Below are 26898 nucleotides of genomic sequence, written 5' to 3'. Positions count from 1 at the left end.
AGGCACAGTGTGCCTTCAGTGTCCATATGTTGTTAGGGAAATATGATATTGAGAATGCATATGATAGCACTGCAAGAGAAAAGATATGGGAATGTCTGAGAAAAAAGGAATGTGCCGGAGGGACTGGTGAGGAAAGTTCAGATGCTGTACCAGCTGTGTGCGATTCGGTGACGGACATTCATCCTGCTTCCAGACCAAAATTGGAGTCTAGCAAGGCAGTGCAGTATTCCTGTTATTGTTTATCACCGTCATGATGGAGAACATCAAGAAATTCTGTGGTCAACTAAATGCAGTAACAAGTACAGTTCAGACTCAACAAGATAAGCGGAGTAAGTATTGGACAGAAAGATGCTGAACATTGAATGCAAAGTTCAGGAATACAGTATGTATTGTATTCAGTAGTTATTGTAAGGAGCAGAAATTTGGGCAGTAACATTAGATGTAATTGTAAGTAAATTTCCCAAAATATTGGTGGGATTGCCAAGTTGTACTGCAAACAGTGGAGTGAGAATGATGTGTGAAGGCAGATATTGGTAAATGAACAAATAATTAAATATTTGATGAGCCTAAAGACGGGACCAGGTGGCGAAGTTATAAGGATAGCATACCAGCACCAAATGAAACTTCAAAATGAGGGTACTGGGTAATTGATATAGGAACAGGGTACTACTGGGAAAGGAATTTATCAAGGGATGATGTGGGATTGTGTACAATGGTGGTCCAAAGAGTGAAAGACATTGAAAAACAAACAATAAGGACAAAATGTAATAAGAGCCAAATCCACCACTAGCCAGTCTGTCTAGTCTTGGTGTTGTGTTCATGAGGCACGTAAAGATGTATCTCATACATTTTCTTAAGGTTTTCACTGCCGAGTTTTGATGAGTAGGCATGCAGCCCAATACGGGGTCGGGGAAGAAGCGAGATCATCGGCCGGATGCAAACCTCAGTTGAGAATATAACGAATATGTAATGAATGATGGTGAATGAAACTGGGTAAGGAAGTCCGACAGCTGACGGTAGGGTTCGAACCCACTCAGTTATACTATTACTGAAATATAATATTGTTGATCCAAGAACTCGTCTTATCACAATCATTTACATCGGGGAAAAAGTATTTATCTGAGGAGGGGGTGACAATTCCGCGTGAGATTCATCATTACTATTTTGTCTCGCACTTTCTTGTAGTTCAGTATCGCCACATAGATATTCATTATCGAAATATAGCTCTCCAAAATCACTATTTATGAGGAAAAGACGCCATGATGGCTACATGTTAGCGGGAAAGATGTTAGACTCCAGTGAAGCTGAAATAACACCAGATCACTTTCAAAACACGCGAAATGCAGTGGTTATCTGCCGTAGACAACTTCTTGAGCATTTCCACGGAATCTCAAAGCATCACACTATATCGCGTTCATTTGTCAGATTGGTGAAATACACACTGCACGGAAACGTATATACTGTATACGTGTTTGGCAGTGAATGAGTTAATATTGTTCCATTTCGCATTTAATTTTCCTTTATTTTTCTTTTCCAAACATTCACTTTATATGGAATAATCAGATCAGAAGGCCCCAGATTCATACAGTGAATGTCCCTATTAATAGCACAAAAATGGTACTCTACATACTCTTAGCAGTGGTTAAATGTGAAGACCAAAGACATCCATCACATAATGCAAGATAAAAGCTACACCAACATTAATGTACTGTTTTATATTAAGACTTATGATTTTCTTAAAAGGGAAGGAGACATAAAAGTGCTGGACATATGTGGACTTGTATGTAACCGCAACATATTTTATCAATGTTTCAAGACCTGCCAATAGTGTTGGTGTTTGCAAGTTTCATGTAATGTTCTTTTCCATTTATAATTTAAGGCTGAAGGGTCGAAACTAGTCCCAATGCAATAAATAATATTAACATATTATATACAGTATTCTTAGGAATTTCACCTTAATGTCACTCATTGTCTTTTGACTTAAAGCATGTTAAGCATAATCAGCACGACTGTTTCAATGACAGATTGGTGATCCTCCCGCACTGATTGGCTCGCCGATGTAACTTTCCGCTGGGATTGGTTAACTGAACCCTCCACTGGGTTGCTCGGCTTAACGGGGGCACCTCTCATAGGTTACGTGCTTGGAGTTGAAGTGTGAGAGGCTAGAGGACTCAAACTTGCTGAGCCCTTACGTTATTGTTTGCAAAATGGCTTGCAATGACGCGTTTGTTAAGCAAACCTCAAAACAGCCCAAAGACCTATGGGATGGTTTATTCTAGGCTTCACGAAGAAAGGCAGAAAGAGAGCAGATTGCATCAGGTCAGTCACAAAGGTCAGTGACATTTTAGAAAAGGTCGCTACCCTAAAATGGGAGTGGGCAGGCCATGTTGCTCGGAGAACTGATGGTAGATGCACAAAGCTTGTGCTTGAGTGGAGTCCGATAGATTATCTGACACCAAAGGAAAGACCACGGGACAGATGGGATAAAGACGTCCGGAAGATTACTGGGATCAGTTGGCGGAAACCCGCTCCAGACCTTCCCAGATGGAGAGACCTCATGAAAACCTACCTTGCTTCAGACTTAGAGACCGCATTGCAAAAATGATTGATACTGTATTCTCATTTTTGTTGATAATCATTCATTTGATGTGAAACAAGTGGATGTTCCTTTCAATAAGTCCAGCTGCCTGAAATCTACACCTGTCTAACCTGTCCTGGGGCGCATAGCTGAGAGAGTTCAAATCAAGGAAAAAACAATGCTCAATGCAACACCTGAGGTAGCCATTATACCCCCAGAGTGAATGGGCCAAAGAAAGCCTTCCTGCAGTTCACGACACACCTGGCAATCGCTCAACACACTTCAAGAGTGGTGCGCGGGGAGATGTAGAGTGAATTTATATAAAATGGGGACATGTATAGTGTTCAGATCTCTGTTGAGTGTTGGGAGAGACAATGTTTCAATAGCATACCTGTGAACTGTGCCCATACTCTTCCACATTGCAAGAGCTGTGATAGTGCTACGAAAGTGGCCCATTTCAGGATGAAGATTATCTAATCTGAGACATTTTATTTATTTTTCAATTTATAATATCGCAACATTCCTTTTAAGCATGTACATTATTGCTTCTGACTCAAGTCGATAAATCAAATACCAGAACGTAGTACAGAAAGAGTGAAGTATGAAAATATTTATTTATTTTATTTATTTATTCCTGACTTACATTTGTGGCAAAGTTAGGGCTCACGACCCCCTCTTACACTTAACCACTATAAACAATAAAATTTAAAAATGTAAACATAAAAGTAAGACATAGAAATTCTAAAAAGAAATAATACTACGGACAGATAATTCTAAGACTAAGTTAGGCCTACATATCAGTACAGCAATTAATGTGACAATAATAATAATAATAATAATAATAATAATAATAATAATAATAATAATAATAATAATAATAATAATAAATGAAGAAAACCCATTCACACAACATACACACAATGACTCACACAACTCAGTTTTATGTTCCCAGGAAAAACTTTCGGCAGGCAGATTTGAATTTATGAGACGAAGTAAGGTGCAGAATGTCCATTGAGAGTGTATTCCAGAGTCTCGATGCAGTAACTAAAAAGGAATGATTGTAGGAATTCGTTCGACTTAATGGAATTTCAAGTAGGGAACCAGAACAGGTACTAATTTCATGGAATGAGGAAAGGAAACGAAAATTAGAAGAGAGGTAAGTAGGAGTACTCGTCGAGAGCACTTGGTAAACAAGTGTCATTAGGTGAAAATTCCTTTGTTCATTTATGCGTAGCCATCCCAATCTTTTGAAATATGGTTTAACATGAGCATCATGTCGCAGTTGGAAGGCATATCGTATGCATGAGTTTTGTACTCGCTGAAGTCTCAAAGCTTGTTCAGCATTTAGATCGACTAGTACCGTATCATAGTAGTCTAAAATTGGGAATAGTAGTGCTTGGATTAATTTTAATTTAAGTTTTTGAGGAAAATAATTCTTGTGACGTTTCAGGGGATATAGAGGTGCATGAAGCTTTCTACATACATTTGTTACATGTTCATTCCAGGTCAGATTCTCGTTGATGGAGATTCCAAGATTAGTTACATTTTTAAGGTACAGTACAGCAATGTCATTATGATTGGAGGAGGATTGATATTGCTTATTACATGTAATAATTTAGAGTTTCCTATGATAATACTTTGTGTTTTACGAGGATTTAGGAGTAAGTGGTTGTTTTTAGCATAGGAGGTAAGCCTTTCAATATCCGAATTAATATGCTGAACTGTTTCATGTAAATTGTTTGTAATGGTGTGTTTGTATATCTGCATATCATCAGCATATAAGTGGTAGTTGCAATACTGAAGAGTGGAAGATATGTCATTAATATGCAAGACGAACAGTAAGGGCCCTAGTACAGACCTTGAGGGACACCGGATGATTTTACATCCCATTGGGATCTTTGATTGTTTACCACTACGCACCGGTGACGATATGTAAGGTACGACTTCAAAAAATTTAGGGCTATCGGGCTGATATGCAGAGAGCGTAGCTTGGATAATAGTATGTCTATATTTACCGTGTCGAACGCACTACTGAAGTCGGGGAGTGTCAGTATCGTCACCTGCCGTTTGTCCATTGCTAGTCTTATGTCTTCTGTTACCCGAAAAAGTGCAGTCGTGTTTTGTCTCTTTCTGAAGCCAGATTGCAATGAGTCAAAAAGAAAATGTCTGGTTAAGAATTCTACTAGCTGCTCGTGAACAACTCGTTCAAGAACTTTTGAGAGAGGGGGAAGAATCGAAATAGGCCGGTAATCAGATGGCGCATTTGCTGTTGTACCGGTATGTTTTAATATTGGGGTTACTAGAGCATCCTTCCATGCAGTTGGAAACGACCCTGTGATGAGACAGTGGTTTACAATGTGGATAATAAATTGGTAGGACCGTGCCAATAATGTTTTTTATAAAGCCTATTGGGATGTTATCTGCTGCTTTAGCTTGCGACTTAACTGAATTCAAAATACGCTTTACATCATTTACACTGACAGGGTGAAAAGAGAAATTATTTTCGTTTTCTGTAGGGTCACTGATTCTTTTATTTAGATTGATATGATTTTGAGGTTGTGATTCCTTTATTGGGTTAGTTACGAAGTGAGAGTTAAGTGTATCGAGAGATATAGTTGGCATATGTGGCTTTTTGCATTTTCCAACTCCCATAGCTCAAAGTTCGTTCCATGTTTCACGTGCATTTAAGTTCCTTGTTACATTTTTAATGTGATTAAATTTGCTATTGCGAATTAATTGCTTTGTTCTGTTATGTAAAAGACGATACTGTTCAAAATCTAGTTCATTATTTATTTCCTTGTATCGGCAGAACATTGTGTGACGGCGAGCCATTGTTGCTTTTATATTTCTTGTTAACCAAGGTGCAGGCGAGCAAGTGACTCTAGCTTGCCTAACTGGAGCATGCTTGTCATATAGTCCTATGAGTAGAGAGTTAAATCTTCTCACTTTCATGTCTGTGTCCTGCAACTGCTTTATATCTTTCCAAGGTAAACTGTATGCATCATTTTCGAGTTGTTGTAGATTGATGTTTTTCAGATCCCTATAACTAATGTCTTTAGCTTTGTATTTTGGTACACGTAGAGAGTAGCACAGGTAAATTAAGTCATGAGTTGAGATGCCAGGTACAGGAAATCGACCGTACTTAAGAACTTTATGCAGCCCTGAAGATGGTTTTCCGTGGTTTCCCATTTTCACACCAGGCAAATGCTGGGGCTGTACCTTAATTAAGGCCACGGCCGCTTCCTTCCAACTCCTAGGCCTTTCCTATCCCATCGTCGCCATAAAACCTATCTGTGTCGGTGCGACGTAAAGCCCCTAGCAAAAAAAAAAAAAAAAGAACTTTATGTGGGTTATTTGTAATCAGGAGGTCAATTCCAGTATGGCTTGTATATCTAAGTGTATGAACATGATTAGTTGCATTTAGTGGTAAGATCATCATGACAATGGAGGTAAGTAGGTTGCTGATTCGTTCTGATTTGCCAGTCGGGGCTAAGATATTTGAGTTAAAGTCACCAAGAAATAGTATATGCTCGTAGGTTGGTACTAGTTTGAGAAGGTCAGATTCAAGGTCAGAGATATTAGCAACATTCGGTGGTTTATAGACAACTCTTGTCAATACTTTTGGACGGTTAATTATGGTCTCATCAAACATATATTCTGTATGTGGAGTGATGCTAGATGATAATTTGATAATTATTCTACATTTTATATCATCTCTACAACACACTGCTACACCACCATCGCACCTGGCAGTGCGATCATGCCGATAGAGAGTATATCCTTCTAGATTTACAAGGGTAGAGCTAATTTTATCAGATAACCAGGTTTCAGTAATACACATAATATGCATGTTACAGGTTGATGTTATCGAACAAACTTCATCTATGTGACTGAGGAGTGAGAGAGAATTGATATGGCAACACTGTAGACTTCGCAAGAACTGAGATATAGATTGTTTCAATAGCAGTTTAGTAGGTTGAGGGTTTGGTGCAGTTGGTGAAGGTACAAGAGGGTTATTTTTGTCTCGGAATACATTCGGATCAATGACATTCAGGAATGCCTCATCTACCGTAACTAGTTTCAAGGACACCAGCTGCTGACATGTTTAAAGGGGAGGTGACACATTCCTGCAACAAGCACTGACAGACACACGCAGATAATTACATACACATGGCATATGTTTGAACATTTCAATAGACTAATAATAATAATAATAATAATAATAATAATAATAATAATAATAATAATAATAATAATAATAATAATAATATAATAATAATAATAATAAAACAAGGATACTAATAAAATTACACTAATATACAGTTGGCGGGTTAGTCTAGAGTAGGGTTTCGTTAAGGTGCTGTACTCCCAGGCTTTAAGTGCACCTGCCAGCGAGCATTTCAGAAATAAGTAGAAGAGAAAGAGTTTGTAGGTGTGGGTGGAACTTGTGAATGGTATACGACTATTTTACGAATTTGTTACAAATGAAGAAATCATATTTGAAGAAATAGTTGAGGAACTAGAAAGCTATTTCACAGTAGAATCTACAGAAACAGGGTGAGATACTACACTATGGTATTGTTCATTTATTTGAGAGAGTTCAGTTCATCCATTGTTATGTTGTATCTGGTTTCCCCTCTTTTTACAACAATGCGTCCCTGTATGGTCCAGACATTTCTCACTCCAAATTTATCTACAGCCGCCTTTAATATGAGAGTGCGAGCCGCAATCAGGTCCTCCCTGATAGTGATTCCAGTGCCTGCTAATCTGTGCTTGTTGTGAAAGACTTCCTCCCTTTTCCTATAGCTAACAAATTTCACTATTATAGGGTGTTTCATTCCCGGCCCTGACCTGCCAACACGGTGAGACCTATCAATGTCCTGCACGGCAATGTCAAGGCCAAGTTTATCTTTAAACAATCTGACTGAAAGTTCGTCCGTATTCTCATTCGGTGATTCGAGATTTCCGAACACACGCACACTTCCTCTACATTGATATTGCTCAAGAGCATCAGTACTCCTCTTGAGTTCATCCTGCACTGCTTTCAGTTCAATTTCCCTATTTTTAATATCAATTTTAAGTTCATTGATAATCTCGGTGTTGAAGTCCAGGGTGGCCTTGAGTTGTTCAGCCACGGCCTTTGTGACACTTTCAACGATAGCCGAGAGAATGTCTTTCGACTGTAGAGCTTCCCTTACCTGCTGAAAAATGCTGTCCTCTAGGGCAGCTTCACTACCGCTGCCGGCTGCCGGCTGCAGGCTCCGTCTCGATCCTGGTTCCCTGGCTGGCTGCATTCCTCTTGTCTCTTCCCATACTTACATTTTGTTTATATTTGCAAAAAACCACTACACAGCACAGAGTGATGTCGTGAAGTAAACAACGCACACTTTTTAAAGTTGAAATTCACTATTTTCGTAACGAATTACGCCTTTGTACGCCTGCTAATGATTGAAAACTGGGAGCACACACACACAGCACTAACAGCATTCCACCATATTTGACATACACTACCATATTACGGACACGGTGATGGAAGAGGAACCAGCAAAATAAGAGTATAACACACACAGATGCTTCCTTTGAGAAAGATTGAGATCTGAGAGAGTTGAAGACACTTATGTGCTTCTCGGAAGAGCATGTAAAGAAGATTAATTCCGTTAAAGAAGGTTAATTCCGTTATCTATACAGAGCTCCGTTTGTGCTCACTAATGTGACAATCCCATAAGTATATCCCTTCTGCCTCTAGTTAGTCCTCTCAATTGCTGCAATAATGTATGCTGAATATTTTTAGAGAACTTGTGATGCACTGTGGAAAAGGTTGAGAATAACAGTATTTATTGTACAAGGAGAGAAATAGCAAAGCATGCGGAAAATTCAAATTTGATTCCACATGAAAACACAAATTTCAGAAGAAAATGGGTGGTGTTATAAGAATGGACGTGATACTTCCAGTTCAGGGGTGAAGATTTCAAGAGGACAGAAGGCTGTATTTATAATCATAAATCACTGTACCATTAATTTAAGTACATTAGAATTTTCCAAGTAAAAAGTTTAATTTCAGTTTAACTGGTGTTCTTATGTTCTTACAAGTGTCCATCCCAAATGCTGATGTATGAGTTACTGAAACACAAAACTGATAGACATGAAATATTTGTTACACTTCCATTTATTTTAAACATTTTTGTGTTCAATCATCAGCCATGAATTTTCAAGCACTTTTTCTTTCTACATTACAGACTCATTGTCTAGAGGAGCTCAATGCACGAAACGTCCCCCTGAACGAGCCATATATGCCCATCCTGAGCAGAGCTCTCAAGATCAGCACACAGCTGCAGGTATTGAAGCTAGAGAATGCTTGTCTCAGTGGCCGCTCCATGGTGATCCTTGGTGAGTACGATCTATGTTACTAAGAGTTATACTCGGCTGCTAGTAACATAGAGATTGCTCTGTAGTGAGTATGATGTATCTTACTGGGAGTTGTACTCATCTACTAGTATTCTAGTTAGAGAATGCTTGTCTCAGTGGCCACTCCTTGGTGATCCTTGGTGAGTACGATGTATGTTACTAAGAGTTGTACTCAGCTACTAGTATTCTAGTTAGAGAATGCTTGTCTCAGTGGCCACTCGTTGGTGATCCTTGGTGAGTACGATGTAAGTTACTAAGAGTTGTACTCAGCTGCTAGTACTATAGTTCGAGAATGCTCCGTGGTGAGTATGATATATGTTACTAAGTGCTGTACTCTACACTCAGCTACTAGTACTCTAGTTCGAGAATGCTCCGTGGTGAGTATGATGTATGTTACTAAGTGCTTTACTCTACACTCAGCTACTAGTACTCTAGTTAGAGAATGCTCCCTGGTGAGTATGATGTATGTTACTAGCAGATGTACTCAGCTACTAGTACTCTAGTTAGAGATTGCTCCGTGGTGAGTATGATGTATGTTACTAAGTGTTGTACTCAGCTACTAGTACTCTAGTTAGAGAATGCTCCATGGTGAGTATGATGTATGTTACTAAGTGTTGTACTTAGCTACTAGTACTCTAGTTAGAGAATGCTCCATGGTGAGTGTGATGTATGTTACTAAGTGTTGTACTCTACACTCAGCTACTAGTACTCTAGTTAGAGAATGCTCCGTGGTGAGTATGATGTATGTTACTGGGAGTTGTACTCAGCTACTAGTATTCTAGTTAGAGAATGCTTGTCTCAGTGGCCACTCCTTGGTGATCCTTGGTGAGTACGATGTATGTTACTAAGAGTTGTACTCAGCTACTAGTATTCTAGTTAGAGAATGCTTGTCTCAGTGGCCACTCGTTGGTGGTCCTTGGTGAGTACGATGTAAGTTACTAAGAGTTGTACTCAGCTGCTAGTACTATAGTTCGAGAATGCTCCGTGGTGAGTATGATGTATGTTACTAAGTGCTGTACTCTACACTCAGCTACTAGTACTCTAGTTAGAGAATGCTCCCTGGTGAGTATGATGTATGTTACTAGCAGATGTACTCAGCTACTAGTACTCTAGTTAGAGATTGCTCCATGGTGAGTATGATGTATGTTACTAAGTGTTGTACTCAGCTACTAGTACTCTAGTTAGAGAATGCTCTGTGGTGAGTATGATGTATGTTACTAAGTGTTGTACTCAGCTACTAGTATTCTAGTTAGAGAATGCTCCGTGGTGAGTATAGTGTTGTACTCAGCTACTAGTACTCTAGTTAGTGAATGCTCCATGGTGAGTATGATGTATGTTACTAAGTGTTGTACTCAGCTACTAGTACTGTAGTTAGAGAATGCCCTGTGGTGAGTATGATGTATGTTACTAAGTGTTGTACTCAGCTACTAGTATTCTAGTTAGAGAATGCTCCTTGGTGAGTATGATGTATGTTACTAAGTGTTGTACTCAGCTACTAGTACTCTAGTTAGAGAATGCTCCCTGGTGAGTATGATGTCTGTTACTAAGTGTTGTACTCAGCTACTAGTACTCTAGTTAGAGAATGCTCCCTGGTGAGTATGATGTATGTTACTAAGTGTTGTACTCAGCTACTAGTACTCTAGTTAGAGAATGCTCTGTGGTGAGTATGATGTATGTTACTAAGTGTTGTACTCAGCTACTAGTATTCTAGTTAGAGAATGCTCCGTGGTGAGTATAGTGTTGTACTCAGCTACTAGTACTCTAGTTAGTGAATGCTCCATGGTGAGTATGATGTATGTTACTAAGTGTTGTACTCAGCTACTAGTACTCTAGTTAGAGAATGCTCCGTGGTGAGTATGATGTATGTTACTAAGTGTTGTACTTAGCTACTAGTACTCTAGTTAGAGATTGCTCCGTGGTGAGTATGATGTATGTTACTAAGTGTTGTACTTAGCTACTAGTACTCTAGTTAGAGAATGCTCTGTGGTGAGTATGATGTATGTTACTAGCAGTTGTACTCAGCTACTAGTACTCTAGTTAGAGAATGCTCCCTGGTGAGTATGATGTCTGTTACTAAGTGTTGTACTCAGCTACTAGTACTCTAGTTAGAGAATGCTCCCTGGTGAGTATGATGTCTGTTACTAAGTGTTGTACTCAGCTACTAGTACTCTAGTTAGAGAATGCTCCGTGGTGAGTATGATGTATGTTACTAAGTGTTGTACTCAGCTACTAGTACTCTAGTTAGAGAATGCTCCCTGGTGAGTATGATGTATGTTACTAAGTGTTGTACTCAGCTACTAGTACTCTAGTTAGAGAATGCTCTGTGGTGAGTATGATGTATGTTACTAAGTGTTGTACTCAGCTACTAGTATTCTAGTTAGAGAATGCTCCGTGGTGAGTATAGTGTTGTACTCAGCTACTAGTACTCTAGTTAGTGAATGCTCCATGGTGAGTATGATGTATGTTACTAAGTGTTGTACTCAGCTACTAGTACTGTAGTTAGAGAATGCCCTGTGGTGAGTATGATGTATGTTACTAAGTGTTGTACTCAGCTACTAGTATTCTAGTTAGAGAATGCTCCTTGGTGAGTATGATGTATGTTACTAAGTGTTGTACTCAGCTACTAGTACTCTAGTTAGAGAATGCTCCCTGGTGAGTATGATGTCTGTTACTAAGTGTTGTACTCAGCTACTAGTACTCTAGTTAGAGAATGCTCCTTGGTGAGTATGATGTATGTTACTAAGTGTTGTACTTAGCTACTAGTACTCTAGTTAGTGAATGCTCCATGGTGAGTATGATGTATGTTACTAAGTGTTGTACTCAGCTACTAGTATTCTAGTTAGAGAATGCTCCGTGGTGAGTATGATGTATGTTACTAGCAGTTGTACTTAGCTACTAGTATTCTAGTTAGAGAATGCTCCGTGGTGAGTATGATGTATGTTACTAAGTGTTGTACTTAGCTACTAGTACTCTAGTTAGTGAATGCTCCATGGTGAGTATGATGTATGTTACTAAGTGTTGTACTCAGCTACTAGTACTGTAGTTAGAGAATGCCCTGTGGTGAGTATGATGTATGTTACTAAGTGTTGTACTCAGCTACTAGTATTCTAGTTAGAGAATGCTCCGTGGTGAGTATGATGTATGTTACTAGCAGTTGTACTCAGCTTCTAGTACTCTAGTTAGAGAATGCTCCTTGGTGAGTGTGATGTATGTTACTAAGTGTTGTACTCAGCTTCTAGTACTCTAGTTAGAGAATGCTCCATGGTGAGTATGATGTATGTTACTAGCAGTTGTACTCAGCTACTAGTACTCTAGTTAGAGAATGCTCCTTGGTGAGTATGATGTATGTTACTAGCAGTTGTACTCAGCTACTAGTACTCTAGTTAGAGAATGCTCTGTGGTGAGTATGATGTATGTTACTAGCAGTTGTACTCAACTACTAGTACTCTAGTTAGAGAATGCTCCTTGGTGAGTATGATGTATGTTACTAAGTGTTTTACTCAGCTACTAGTACTCTAGTTAGAGAATGCTCCGTGATGAGTATGATGCATGTTACTAAGTGTAGTACTCAGCTACTAGTATTCTAGTTAGAGAATGCTCCGTGGTGAGTATGATGTTTGTTACTAATTGTTGTACTCAGCTTCTAGTACTCTGGTTAGAGAATGCTCCGTGGTGAGTATCATGTACGTTACTAAGTGTTGTACTCAGCTTCTAGTGCTCTGGTTAGAGAATGCTCGTTGGTATCATGTATGTTACTAAGTGTTGTACTCAGCTTCTAGTGCTCTGGTTAGAGAATGCTCCTTGGTGAGTATGATGTATGTTACTAAGTGTTGTGCACTACGCTCTTCTGAAATTTTTATGTTATATTTGAGTGTAATGTAATATGCCATTAATATATTTTTGTGCTGAGTAATTAGTGTACATGCTTTCAGTGAAATTAAGTTGAAAGTTCTGTCTGCCCCGTGCAGAAATATTTTTCTGTATTGAGCTGCGTGCTGATCTTGAGAGCTCTGCTCAGGATGGGCATTTGTGGCTCGTTTAGGAGGTCGTTACATGTCCAGAGGAAGAGTCTGGAATGTACATAGAAATAATGCTTATACTTGCTAAGTTATCAGACATGATTTTTCAAGTGTCAATTTTCTGGAAAGAAGTGCCTTTAGTACAAGATTCTTTCTAGCAATAATTTTTACATCAAGATGAGTAGTTTTTTTGACAAAAATGATTAAACATTTTGTTTAATTATTTGTTATCTGTTCATTGGTATTTTAATTACAGCGTAAGAGGTTTGTTAAAGTACAAAATGAATAAGAGACGTTCTTGGCAAGACTTTTTAAAACTGTTTCCGAAATAGTGTTATTCTTCTGCTGGTTAAGCTGCTATCTATCTCTTCGGACATCTCTTCAACTCAGCCAAGTACAAGCTCAACCACTGTTTGCTTGGATGAAGATGATGCATTTTCCAAACAAGTAGACCAGCACGTTGAAGTGAACATGATGTGGTAGTTTCCAATAAATCTTTGTTGAATAATAATCTAGATATTAATGCTGAGCCTATTTATCCAGTAAGTGATGTCTCGATTGAACAACAATTAGATTAACTTGAGAAGCGTTCCAAATCACTAGACCATCTACCTAAAACCTTCATTCTACAAGATCCTGCTACTTGGAATGTGGAATTCCCCTCTTAACTATTACGGGAACAGATAAAGCTTCACCTACTCTGATTCTCTGAGTTCTATTTTGTAGAAAATGAGCCACCCATTCAGTCACTCTTTTGTCAAGTCCAATTGCACTAATTTTTGCCAGTAGTCTCCCATGATCCACCCTAACAAATGCCTTATACAGGTCAATCGCGATACAGTCCAATTTGACCTCCTGAATTAATATCTGCTATATCTTGCTGGAATCCTACAAGTTGTGCTGCAGTGGAATAACCTTTCCTAAATCCAAACTGCCTTCTATCAAACCAGTTATTAATTTTGCAAACATGTTTTATAGTTCTAAATAGTCTAAGTATATATTAGCCAACATTCCTGATGCTTGGGCTCCCATTGATAGTCCTTTTTGTTGGTAAATTTTATTATTAAACTTAAAATAATTTTGATTTAACACACATTCTAAAACATTAATAAAATCTTCAATTTCTGGTATGCTTATTAATTTGTTCTTCATGAAATTCTTCTTAATGATTCTGATAGTGTCTTCTATTGGTTATGTCAAACAAACATGTCATGTGATATGATCCAAGTTTAAAATCTTTAGTTAGATTGCAAAAATCCACTGAGTTCTTGATAGGTATTTTACAATGAAATATGCATTTACTTGAAAAGAAATTATGTATAAAGCTAGAAGTTTTATAAATGGGGCTATTTTTGAAATTTATGTTGGGTTTAATCGGTTCTCCCCGTTTATGTAATTTTTGCAGTGCTCTTGCCATCTGGAGTCTAGGGTTCATATTTATTAAAGTTTGCACATCATGTTCATTAAACAAGAAAGACGTGCTTTTTAAGTTTTTTAACATCCCTCTGAATACGTGATATCGGGTCTTTATCAATTGTACTAAACAATTTGTATTTAAAAAATGTTTGTTTTTTCAATATAAACATTTCTGTGTGGAGCTACGACTGTTCCTCCTTTATCTGCTTTTGTGATTATTAAGTTATTTACCGTCTTACTAGCGGCACGAAGTGATTTAGATTCTGTACTGCTGTTTCTGTTTCTGCTATTGTGGTGATTAAATCATAACCTTTGTTTGAACTAGGCCAATTGAAATTCGGGCCTTGACTTAAAATAGAGGTTTCTTGTCAAAATGGCAGTTTGGTGATGAGATTGTTTTGTTGTGACAAGGTTATATGTGTGTTTAATTTATAAATACATGTAAAGCTGACAGTATCTTGTGTGCGTCTTGAACTTCTGCAAGCGCGGGTCAGCTGTTTTGTTGGTAAATGTGGCAGTGTGCGACATTGAAACTCGGCTGAATATAGGCGAAGAAAGTGACACAGAATCGTTGAGTACGGTTGGAGGTGAATTTTTAGTGATTGAATAACATATTAATGAAGATAATTTTAGTGTTAAGTGATAGAAGTGACAATGGATATCGAGAAATCGGACCTGATGGCGATGCCGCGGCAATTCAGGTAACAAACATTTCCTTTTATTAACTCCGAATGATTATATGGATAACTAGCTGATGTACCTGTGCTTCGCTACAGGATTCTCAGAAAGACTGGCTTTGTGCTTTTCGTAACTGAAGTCAACATAGATCATTACAAAAACATCAGTAGGAATGTAGTGATTAAAAGCAATGCTATCATATGAAATACTTGATCAAACGAAAAACTGCACATTTTCTCACTTTTGATGAACAGTACTACGGTGCTGATCTAACAGTCCACAGTTCCAGAGCTGTAGTGTCCAGGCCTTATTGCATTAAATATGTACTCTGCTCATTCCAATCAGTGCCTCAGAGTAGGGATTGAAAGCTTGAATGCTATGAAGAATTGGTGTGTTACATACCAGTAGTAGCAGAACATTTATGAACCAGAGCAATGGCATGCTAAAGAAGAAAGTTATCTAACTCCCCATCTACTTCCTGCCAATATTCAGGCAGGCTGTTGCACTCGGTACGACTGCATGAATTGGCCGTGCGATTACATTAGGAATGTGCAGCTCTGAGCTTGTATCTGGGAGATAGTGGGTTCGAACCCCACTGTCGACAGCCCTGAAGATGGTTTTCCTTGGTTTCCCATTTTCACACCAGGCAAATGCTGGGGATGTCTTTCTTTGGCCAATACCTTCCATGGTTCGAAGTGTTGGATTCCTTCCACTTTTCTCTCTGATTACTGCGTAGTTGTTCTTTCTCTTAAAACAATAATCACGACCATCACCACAAAGATGATTAGACAAACAATAATTATGGTGCTATACACAGTTAAAATACGTAGTAGCATTTATAGAGAGAGCATGTGCGTACTTGATACCAATCTAATACCAACCCTCATGTGGCGCACTGTGTGCTCCATTGCGTGTTTTAATATCTCCTTCGAAGTTAATTAAATTAAATGCTATGTTATATCGTTGATCAATTAAATCTTAAAATTTTATCTTTATTTTACCTTGCTATATTACATATAATAAGTCATGGAAGTTCACTAAGCTTCTACTTGAACTTTGTTTACCTCTTGAACTAACATTAACAAGTGTATTTATTAAGTCAAAATCTGACCACAGCGCAGTCTATTTTTGTGTGTCAACTATCAGAAGTATAATTATTACGGCATATTATAGCACGTTAATTTAAATCTTGCCTCAGCACAATTCAGTTGTGTCCCTCCACTCTTTCTTAGTTATGCTCTCTGTAAAGTATGTGCTCATTTTTACTTTCAGACAGCCATCCACTATGTCGAAATCTGGATCATAATTCTGTAACCAGCACAGCTGTGGACTTGACAGATTTCTTCCAGCCCTAAATAAACGGAACAATGCTAGGGGACTTCCCATCGAAGGCAGTGAATAGTGTACAAAAGACTAATGAAAGACAATTCTGGTGAAAAATAAAATAATTTGTAAATAAAAATATACTTGCATGATGTCACAAACGCTGACTAGGTCACGTGGACACCATTCCTCAACTTTATTATGACATGGCGCGAAAACCGTTGCAGACATTCATATAGATCTGTCCCGTTACGACTTAGGAACCCCCTACATGGTTAGCGTTTTGGTTTGATTGAACCTGTGTTGTTGTTCAGTATTGGGATGGTGAAGGTGATGTTGTTGAAGTGTTGTCGTCTGTGTTTCAGTTGAAGTCTTCTTATTACAGTGGGAGCTTTGAAGCTAAATACAGGCCTGAAGGAGCTCTACTTGGCTGACAACGGTCTCAGCATTAGTGATGCCGCACAACTGGGAGCGTTGCTACGCTCAAACTGGACACTGCAGCTGCTTGATGTCAGGTCAGTATGTTTATTTTGCTGTCAATTTGTTGGAAGCATGTTTAGTTGACAGACAAGAGATTGCTGACACCATACGAGGGAGCCAAGTTTTGGTCAAGTCCTCAACGGCACCGAGCTCGATAGCTGCAGTCGCTTAAGTGCGGCCAGTATCCAGTATTCGGGAGATAGTAGGTTCGAACCCCACTGTCGGCAGCCCTGAAGATGGTTTTCCGTGGTTTCCCATTTTCACACTAGGCAAATGCTGGGGCTGTACCTTAATTAAGGCCACGGCCGCTTCCTTCTCACTCCTAGCCCTTCCTTGTCCCATCGTCGCCACAAGACCTATCTGTGTCGGTGCGACGTAAAAAAAAAAAAAAAAAAAAAAAAGTCCTCAACGGAACAGTATAGTTGGTGAATGTTCTCTAGTGTGCTGGTGACTGTGACAGTTCTTGTGACCTCAGTGAAGCCCTGACACATCATAATTGCTGAATTATGTGCATTTATCTGGGCTGCACTGTATTGTTCGTAGTACTAGGAACATTAACTGAGAGCTATGAGACTAGGGACAGTACCAGGAGATGGCTGCTGTGTGCTGAGGTTGTGTGTCAGAACACCAGATCTGTCAGCCGGGCCGATGACCTTCGATGTTAGGCCCCTTAAAACAACAAGCATAACTCTCAGCTCTTATGTGACATTCAGTGGACCAAATCCATTTTGACATAGCAGCTAGTAAGATGGGCAACTTGAGTTGCTCTTGCTAAACCCTCCTCAAATATAATGTTAAGTTGAAGAAAATGCTCAGTTAATTTAAGTATCCTCTTCTTTCAAAATTAATCCCCATATTTACCTCTATACAATACATAGTTTTATTTACACTGCGTGTATTTACATTACATGGACTAGTTTCAACCCTACTCAGGGTCATCATCAGCCATGTTTAAACAATACACAATATTTGACAAAATCCTAAAACATCTTTCTAAAGAGCAGTAAGAACAGAGTGAAACAAATATATAATTAACACTATGATGTGTGGTTGAATTAGGCGAAGTGCTATGGTGCTAAAATGTTGCATATGAAAGCGAAACATTACAACAACAACAACAACAACATGCAATATTCTTAGCACCATAGGACTCGCCTGATTCAACCACACATCATAGTGTTAATTATATATTTGTTTCAACGATTCTGTTCTTACTGCTGATTAGAAACATGTTTAAGGATTTCGTCGAAATATTGTGTATTGTTTAAACATGGCTGATGGTGACCCCGAGTAGGGTTGAAACTAGTCCCATGTAATGTAAATACACGCAGTGAAAATAAAACTATGTATTGAATAGGTGGAAAACTTTTATGTTTATAATTTATATGTAATCTCAGTTCAATATGGACCACCAACATGAAATTCATAACCCTTGATAATCCCAATGTGTCTGAAGGAAGTATATATGAAGATTCCACAAGAAGATTCCCAGGTCGCCTAGACTCAGTCACAGCCGCCAACCCGCCGAACATGCTCCAAGCGCTGGGCAGTGAGTTCCTGTCGTTGAAGAAACAGGGCAGCCAAAAATTCTCCAAGTTTCAAGGGGAGTTCAAGGCAAATCCAGTTGGACGCTTAAAATGACAATCTTGATTTATGAATTTCATTTTCCGTATTGACATTTACCAATCTTCATAAAAGGAAAGAAAAATTCCACCTAATCAATACATTTATTTTCTTGTAAAGTATTACAATCTAGGACCGGTTTCGACCCTTCATAGGTCATCTTCAGCTATATCAGAATCACATTTGCATTTCTATCTTATACCTCTGAAAGACCTTCATGATATATTGTTTCATAATTTTCAGTGAAAACTTATCTTAAAAACTTACAAATTTCTAAGCGTTGTGTTAAAATTAAAAATTTTGTTTTGTAATTTTAATTTTTAATTTTAACACAACGCTTAGAAATTTGTAAGTTTTTAAGATAAGTTTTCACTGAAAATTATGAAACAATATATCATGAAGGTCTTTCAGAGGTATAAGATAGAAATGCAAATGTGATTCTGATATAGCTGAAGATGACATATGAAGGGTCGAAACCGGTCCTAGATTGTAATACTTTACAAGAAAATAAATGTATTGATTAGGTGGAATTTTTCTTTCCTTTTATGAAGATTAAAATGAAAATATTGAGAAATCTATATAAATAAAAATGAATCGCTAAATGTGTTGCTAAGTGCAAAACTTTGGGAACGGCTGGACCAATTCAGCTAATTATTTTTTTTTCAAATATTCGTCGAAGTCCGAGTAAGGTTTTGACGAAGAGAAAAATGGGAAAAATTGCCAGGTAAAAACGTAAAAGCCCCATTTCTGTTTTTCCATTCAAACTGTTGGTCTCTCTTTCCTTCTCCCACGTTTGCGCTTAGCGCTGTCCTCCTCTAATCCAGCGCGTTTGCCAAATGTCCATAAATCTGAATGTTATCGGTTAAAATGGGTGAATATCAGATTATATACAAAATTTCAAGCTGTATTTGATGCCTTTAACAAAAAAAGGTTTACAAAATAATTGAGTGTGAAAATGTTAATAAAATGGAATAATACCTCAAATGCAAAATCTTCATTGCTTAGAAGTTATTGTGTCATAACTCCTATTTTATATTCACTATATTTGTAATTTTTTCACTGCTGGTAAAGGAACATTTCAGCTCGATGTAGATAAATTTGTTTTTAAATTTAAATGATAAGAACATGCACTATTTGTGTTTCTTTTCAGTCATGTTCAGAGATTGTTATGTGCAGGCACGAAAGTCAGTCGCTGGCCACCTTCTTTGCTGTTGAATTTGCATGGGGTTCAAAGTGAGGCAAATGGTCTTCAGATATGGAAGTTATTTTTAAAATAAACCCCAAGTTTTTATCTCGCTTAGCTCTCAGTTTGTGACAGGAAGAATGTCCCATTGGGTTTTGGTTTCGCGCGTGACTCGGCTGGCTGTCTCGCTACCTCGACTGCTGATATGGATCTCCTAAATATACACTCTCCAGACAGTCGAATGCAGTGTCGTGTTTTGTTATAGTTGGAAACCTTTGTCTATCCTGATTGTTTGTAAATCTTTGCTTCACAACAAAGAAGTTCATCGATTTCTTTGGTTGATTGGTTTATTTTGTGTGTGCTTCCATATGCAGTATACTCATTTCAAGACTCATGCCGCCTACAAGACGTGGGCGGAGCACCTTCGATCGAAGAACTCGAAATGCTACAAGCCAAGCTAATTTCAGTCTAATCGAACTGCACAACGTGAAGAGCGAAATGAAACTGAAAGGATTCAGATATCACAAACTCATGCAGCGCGTTGTTCAGTTAATAATCCTTCAAGTTTGAATCAAGCTGCTTTCAGTTACGATGTTTCAATTGACTACAGTGCCTACCATTTTGTTGCTATTGGATCTATGAACTTAGTTTGCCAATATTGTGAGGCATTGAAATACAAAATTGAAGCCGATGGATTGTGTTGCGCAAATGGCAAGGTGAAATTAGTGCCATTGATTCCACCACCAGATCCATTGTACTAATTGGTTTCAGGAACAGGAACAGAATACATACATTTTCTTACAAATATCCAAAAATACAACAACTGCTTTCAAATGACTTCATTTTGGGCAACAGATGTACTTCGGGACAATTTAATGCCAACTTTCAAGGTAACATATAATGCCGCCTCACATTCTTCAATTAAAGGTCGGATCAGTGGTCATAATGTTGCGAAATATTAACCAACCGCGTCTTTGTAATGGCACACTGCTAGCGGTGAAAACATTACTGAACAACGTGATCGAAGCAACCATTCTAACGGGGAGGTATAAAGGAGAAAACGTTTTGATACCACGCATACCTATGATTCCCACTGGCATACCATTTGAATTTAAACGACTGCAGTTTCCGGTGCGGCTCGCTTTTGCTATGACCATAAAATATTCCCAAGGGCAGTGAGCCACACCCTCCCTCAAGTAAAAATAAATACGTAGACAAAAAAAAGGAGGATAAAAGAGGAAACTGCACGTGAATCACGATCAAGAAGGGCGTATAAATCTGCCCTGAACTGGAAATGTTATTCACCTAATTAGTTCTAGCATAAACTAACACTACTAAGAGTCGAAACCCGAATAAGTGATAAATGAATGTTTATTGAAAAACAACGTTAATTAAAGAATTAATTGAAAAGGAAAACATAAGATATAATAGGTTAATACATACGTATATGGGTTAGCACCAATGACAATTAATCGTGATATCCATATCTCATCAATACGTACATGCACAGTTGCAGAATTACGCAAGGGATCTTAGCATTTTTACTCACGAAGATTTCGCATATAACAATTGCGAGAAGACTAACTAATGAGGGTCAACACATGATTACAAATCGGGAGTACCTTATTCATTCCACCCCCTACTTCTTATCCATTTCCTTTTTTTTTTTTTTAACAATACTATGATCTCCTTTCATTAGGATCCCCCACACACCAAGGAGCGCACACACCCCAAAAAAGGGTAGACCAGGTAAAGAATAACCCCAGCGGGCAAAGAGAAAAAGATACATAGGATGAATCAATCAGATAAACACGGGCCATCGTGCGGCCAAGGAACAAAATAAATCAACATGGCGACGCCCAGGTCGAAAAAGATCAGGGCGCGCACCAAATAAGGAGAAAAATAGAACCCGAGATAAAAGGGGCAAATAACGAAAAGTTAAACATAAATTAGATAGGCCGACACTTCCTCATCTAAATACTCGACTCATTCATTAATTCATTCATTCAGCCATACGAACCAATCGCCTCGAGGGCAGATAACAGTGACAAATGGTGCGAATAGATCAATCCAGTCAACTCGTAGAGTGCAATATTACCTAACATCAATGAGGCCAAACGTCAATAGTAGTAGAATGACAACAGCACATGTCGTGGCTTCAAGGCCACGCGTAGATCTGCCACAAACATCGCTGTGTACGGCCATAATAATTCGACGGCCGACACACAGATCATAATTCCAAACGAGAGCAAAGACGTCTCATTGAGAAATTCATTATAATGCACAGAGACTCAGATTATGAATGCACCACTATTATATCAACAACACACTCTCACACACGCCTTCCTCTCGAGTATCACGACGGGTTACGGTCGGCCAAAAAAGGGAGAAATACAAATACTAAATGGTACATCACCCACAATAACAAGCATCAGAACACGTTAATCGTGCAGCGATCAGCACGGTTTTAAACTTACGATACATCCATTTGAAAAGCACTAACATAGCTCCTGTGTGTGAGGGTCCCATATTATTATAAGCCACCATCCTCAGAACAGAATATAAACCAAGGAGAAGATAGTTAAAGACTTAGTCGAGAAAAGATCATTAATGTTCTCGACAGAGGGGGCTGTCCTCTATCGATTAAAACCGGAAACACATATAGTAACAGGTTGAAACCAATTCAGTGAAACATTGGTAATAAATTATGGAAACCATGCTGGAGCAGCATGTTTCATCATCACACCCATGCGTCTTTAAAATGTGTCCGATCTTGACGAAGGGTCAAAGGGACACATTTTAAAGTGAGGTGTAAAGCTTATAATAAGAATACATACATGAAGAAATTCTATATATATATAGTGCGCACTATATAACTAAAATTAACTAACCTAATTACTAACCTAATTAATTAGAGTAACAACAAATAACACTGAAAATCACCAACAGTCACAAGGGAGCATAGATTGGAGGATTACACATTGCTTTAAAGTTCAGTACATTAAAAGAAGGAAAGGCGCTGAATTTAATCAGTCTTTTTCCTATCATTAATATGACACTTTCACGAATCGGTTGCAGGCAGGTAGAGGATAAAAGCAGTCATACAATTTTTGTGTCCTATCAATAGGTCCGTTGTTTATTTTATATTATCCTTGTCATTCGATACTGAAATATCCTTTGACTCTTCTTTTCTTTCCCTTTCCTTTTTTCATTTTTCCCTGAAAAGAAAAAGACTTTAGAACAACGAGTCTAAGAGTGATAAACTGATCAAACCATGTTACCACCAGGTACTAATAGCTACTAGATCAATTATTTTTGGCCCGTGAATGGTAGGGCTTCAACAGACTCACGTGAGCTCTGGATACCCTCTTATTTATTTCATCCTCCAACAACACGGTAACAGGTCCCAAGAATTTCACAATACGGTTGGGACCAGACCATTTTAGGCAGAGTTTCGCTCCAATTTGGTCTGCTGCCGAGCTTGTCGGGAACCTTTTAATCATTACTAAGTCTCCAACCTTTAGGGTGACTTCTCTCCTTCCCTTGTTGAACCTTTTGGCTACACGATCTCTGGCTTTGATCAGTTGCTCGACTGCTTCCTTCCATTTTTCTTCGACGCTCTTGGTCCTTAACGGTTCGGACAAATATCCAAAATTCCATTTTAATTGTAATGGGTCAGTAACATTCCTGCCCAAGAACAACTCCGCCGGTGTGTGCCGATGCGATTCATGTAGAGCACTGTTGAAAGCTAGAACAAAGAAATTTAAGTTTTCGTCCCAACTGCGCTGGTCAGCGCTGTGGAACGCGGTTAGGCAGGCCTTAAGATTACGATGAAACCTCTCAACATGAGACGGTTTAGGGTAGTGAGGGCTGAGAAATATCTGGTTCACTCCCCACTCAAAACACAATTGACGAAAATTACTACCGCTGAAAGTGGATGCATTGTCAGTTACCAACTTTTTGGGGGGGCCATAAATTGCAAAGACGTGACGAGACAAGATGTGAACGGCGTTATTAGAATTGATTTTGCGCACTGGGAACAACCAGACGAATTTTGAGAAACCATCAATGACAGATAGGATGCCAACGTTGCCTTTACGGGACTTGACGAGAGGGCCAAAATAATCTACGAATAACCTTTCTCCGGGGTACGTTGCCACATCAGCGGAATGCAACCCAACTTGAGATGATTTGGCAGGTTTAGACCGTTGACACACGTCACAGCTTTTCACGTAATCAAGCACTTCTTTTTTCATATTTGGCCAGTAGAAATCGCGAGAAACGCGATGTAATGTCTTGTACTGACCCAAATGCGCCCCTAAATAAGAGTCATGGTAATAATGTAATACCATGCGCCTTATACTATCAGGAATGTAAATCTTGTCCTTTCCCTTATTACCACAACGACGAACTAACAATCCACGCTTAATACAAAATGATTTATCATGAAGTGACCCATCGGTGACACCTTTCATCAGTTTTTGACACTCGTCATCAGTATTTTGGTGCTCTGAAATATCAGAAAATGACCAAGGATATTTCTGCATAATATTAACACATCCAGCACCATCAGATTTATGGTATTTCTCCGCGTCATCGGCTTCACTCATGTTTATTCCGTCAAACATACGTGACAGACAGTCAGCCACGACATTTTCCTTTCCGCGAACATGTACAATGGTGAACTTATACGCAGACAGTCGAAGAATCCACCTGGCTGTTCTTCCAAGTCGTTTGACGTTGGCACTCATCCACGACAGGGCCTGATTATCAGTGTGGACAAAGAAGTGACGGTGTTCGAGGTAAGTTCTAAATTTTTCTACACCCAACACAACGGCCAAACATTCCTTTTCGTAAATGGAGTAACGTAACTCGGCCCCGTGTAGTAGCTTGCTAAAATAAGCGATCGGGACTAGTTTTCCGTCCTCATCGGCTTGGTTTAGCACGGCGGAAATCGCAATTTCACTGGAATCGCATTGGAGCACGAAATCGCGGGAGAAATCGGGGCTGTGGAGAACAGGGGCTCGACAAAGGGCATCTTTCAGCTGATCGAAGGCAAGGATTTGGGCTTCACCCCAGACGAAACGACAATTCTTCCTTTTTAGAAGATTCAAAGGGGCCGAAATTTGAGAAAAATTCTCGATGAACCGACTGTAAAAACCCACCATACCCAAGAACCTTCTTACGCCGCGGACGTTCTTGGGCTGAGGAAACTCTTTAATACATTTAACCCTCTCAGGGTTTACAGCTATACCGGAATCCGAGATGACATGCCCCAAGAAATTCAATCGTTTGGAACAGAGAGAGACTTTTTTGGGGTTGATAGTGAACCCGTGTTTGCGCAGACGACTAAGTACCTCACGTAGGTGAGCCAGGTGTTCGTCAAAGCTTGCAGAGTATATGAGGAGATCATCCAGAAAATTAAATACATAGGAGAACTTTAGATCGCCAAAGATCGAATCCATGACCCGGCTAAGTGCTTGTCCCCCTATCGAGATGCCCATGGGTACTTTATTGAAATGAAAAAGGCCAAAAGGGGTGACAAAGGCTGTACAAGGGCGACTTTTTGGGTCCAAAGGAATCTGGTAATACGCCGAGTTAAAGTCGAAGACAGTGAAAAACCTAGCACCATGAAAATGCTGAAAGGCGCTTTCGATGGTGGGCAATGGGAAGCTGTCAAATACAATGTTCCTATTTACCTTGCGGTAATCCACAATGAAACGAAAACTCCCGTCTTTTTTAGGGATTAGGAAGGCGGGGCTACCATAAGGTGACTTGGATGGACTGATGACCTTCTTTTCTAAAAGTTCATCTACACATTCTCTCATGGCGGACAACTTCGGAGGCGAACATCCGAAAGGAGGGGACCTAACAGGAGTTTTATCTTTGAGCTCAATTGAATAAGAAAAGTTTTTCGCACAACCTAACTCAGGCGTCAAAACATCAGAAAATTCCTCTATTAAACTGTTTAGCATCAAATTCTGTCCGTCGGTTAGGTCACACGACGCACTTGGAGTCACAAAAGTAGAAAGAGGGCACACAATATTACGCAGAAAGGGGGTTTCGAAAGGATAATTTACGTCAGACCGGAAGCGGAAGGCGAAACTTCGAGTAATGAAATCAATGGATAGACCCGTCGCTTGCATAAAGTCAGTCCCTAAAATGATCGGGACAGACAGATCTGCAACAACATAAAATTTCCAATTCCACGAAAGATTATGAATTTTGATGTGGCATACGACGCGGCCCACCGGACACACTTGACGGCCTTCAGCAGACATAAACTTATCTATCTTCCCGCTGTCCGAGAGATACTCTAAATGTACGGAAGACACAAGGCTCAGATTCAAGAAGGAAACGCTGGAACCGGTATCCAGCAGGGCGTATAGCGTGCGGGACCCAATACAAACTTTGGCCCAGGGTGTCGACGAAGGAATGCCCCAGATCCTTTTGTTAACACCGACATTTTGCGCCAACGAAGGGCCATTTCGCCGGCGCGCGTTCAGTTTCCCTGCCCGGAACTACATCTAGGACATACACGCGCAGTGACACCAACGAGGCCACATTTAAAACACTTCAGTCGCGATTTTGACCGACAATTATTAGAAATATGTCCCGCCTTACCGCAATTCCAGCACTTTCTTGTAGCGGAACCACGTTCAACAGGCGACTCGGAGGGTTGGATGGCGTTAATATAGCGTCGGGCCGGAGACACAACGCTGGTCCTTCGCTCGGGACTACTCGAGGGGCGCGACGCCGAAGGGGGCGCATCAAAGGATACTGACTTGAAGGACGTGTGGCAGGCGACGTCGGGGAAAGAGCATTCAGACGGAGTCGGAGGGGGACGATACTGTTTATTTTGACATACGATTGATTCAAACTCGCGACCCAAGTTAATAACATCATCGACGGTCTGAACCTCGGATCTCTTAATGAATAATTTGTATTGAGGGGACAGGTTTCGGTAAAACTGGTCGAAAATTTCACACTCAGGAACCTTCACACTTAATCGGTTATACAGGGTCAAAATACCAGTTGCATAGTCGTCAACACCTTCCCCAACACCTTGGGTTCTTCTAAAGATCTCTTGTTTCAAACGATAATCCATATCGGACAACCCGAAACGTTACATGTAACTTAATGTTATTATTTCAACCCGAAACGTTTTTTAATGCGATCAACGAAATCCTCCC

At 39.4% G+C, this 26898-nt stretch overlaps 1 protein-coding gene across 1 annotated transcript in view; it reads left to right on the top strand.

Annotated features, from left to right (window-relative positions):
• Window positions 1-26898, top strand: part of LOC136866888 (uncharacterized) — a 276008-nt gene that overhangs the window by 167142 nt on the left and 81968 nt on the right. Inside the window, exons 5-6 of the mRNA XM_067143981.2 lie at window positions 8815-8965; window positions 16805-16934. Of these exons, the coding sequence (XP_067000082.2) occupies window positions 8815-8965; window positions 16805-16934 (281 nt within the window). The remainder of the gene's footprint in view (window positions 1-8814; window positions 8966-16804; window positions 16935-26898) is intronic.

Source organism: Anabrus simplex, chromosome 3, assembly GCF_040414725.1.
Source record: "Anabrus simplex isolate iqAnaSimp1 chromosome 3, ASM4041472v1, whole genome shotgun sequence".
In the NCBI taxonomy this organism is placed as follows: domain Eukaryota; kingdom Metazoa; phylum Arthropoda; class Insecta; order Orthoptera; family Tettigoniidae; genus Anabrus; species Anabrus simplex.
This window is presented reverse-complemented; position numbering and strand designations above follow the sequence as displayed.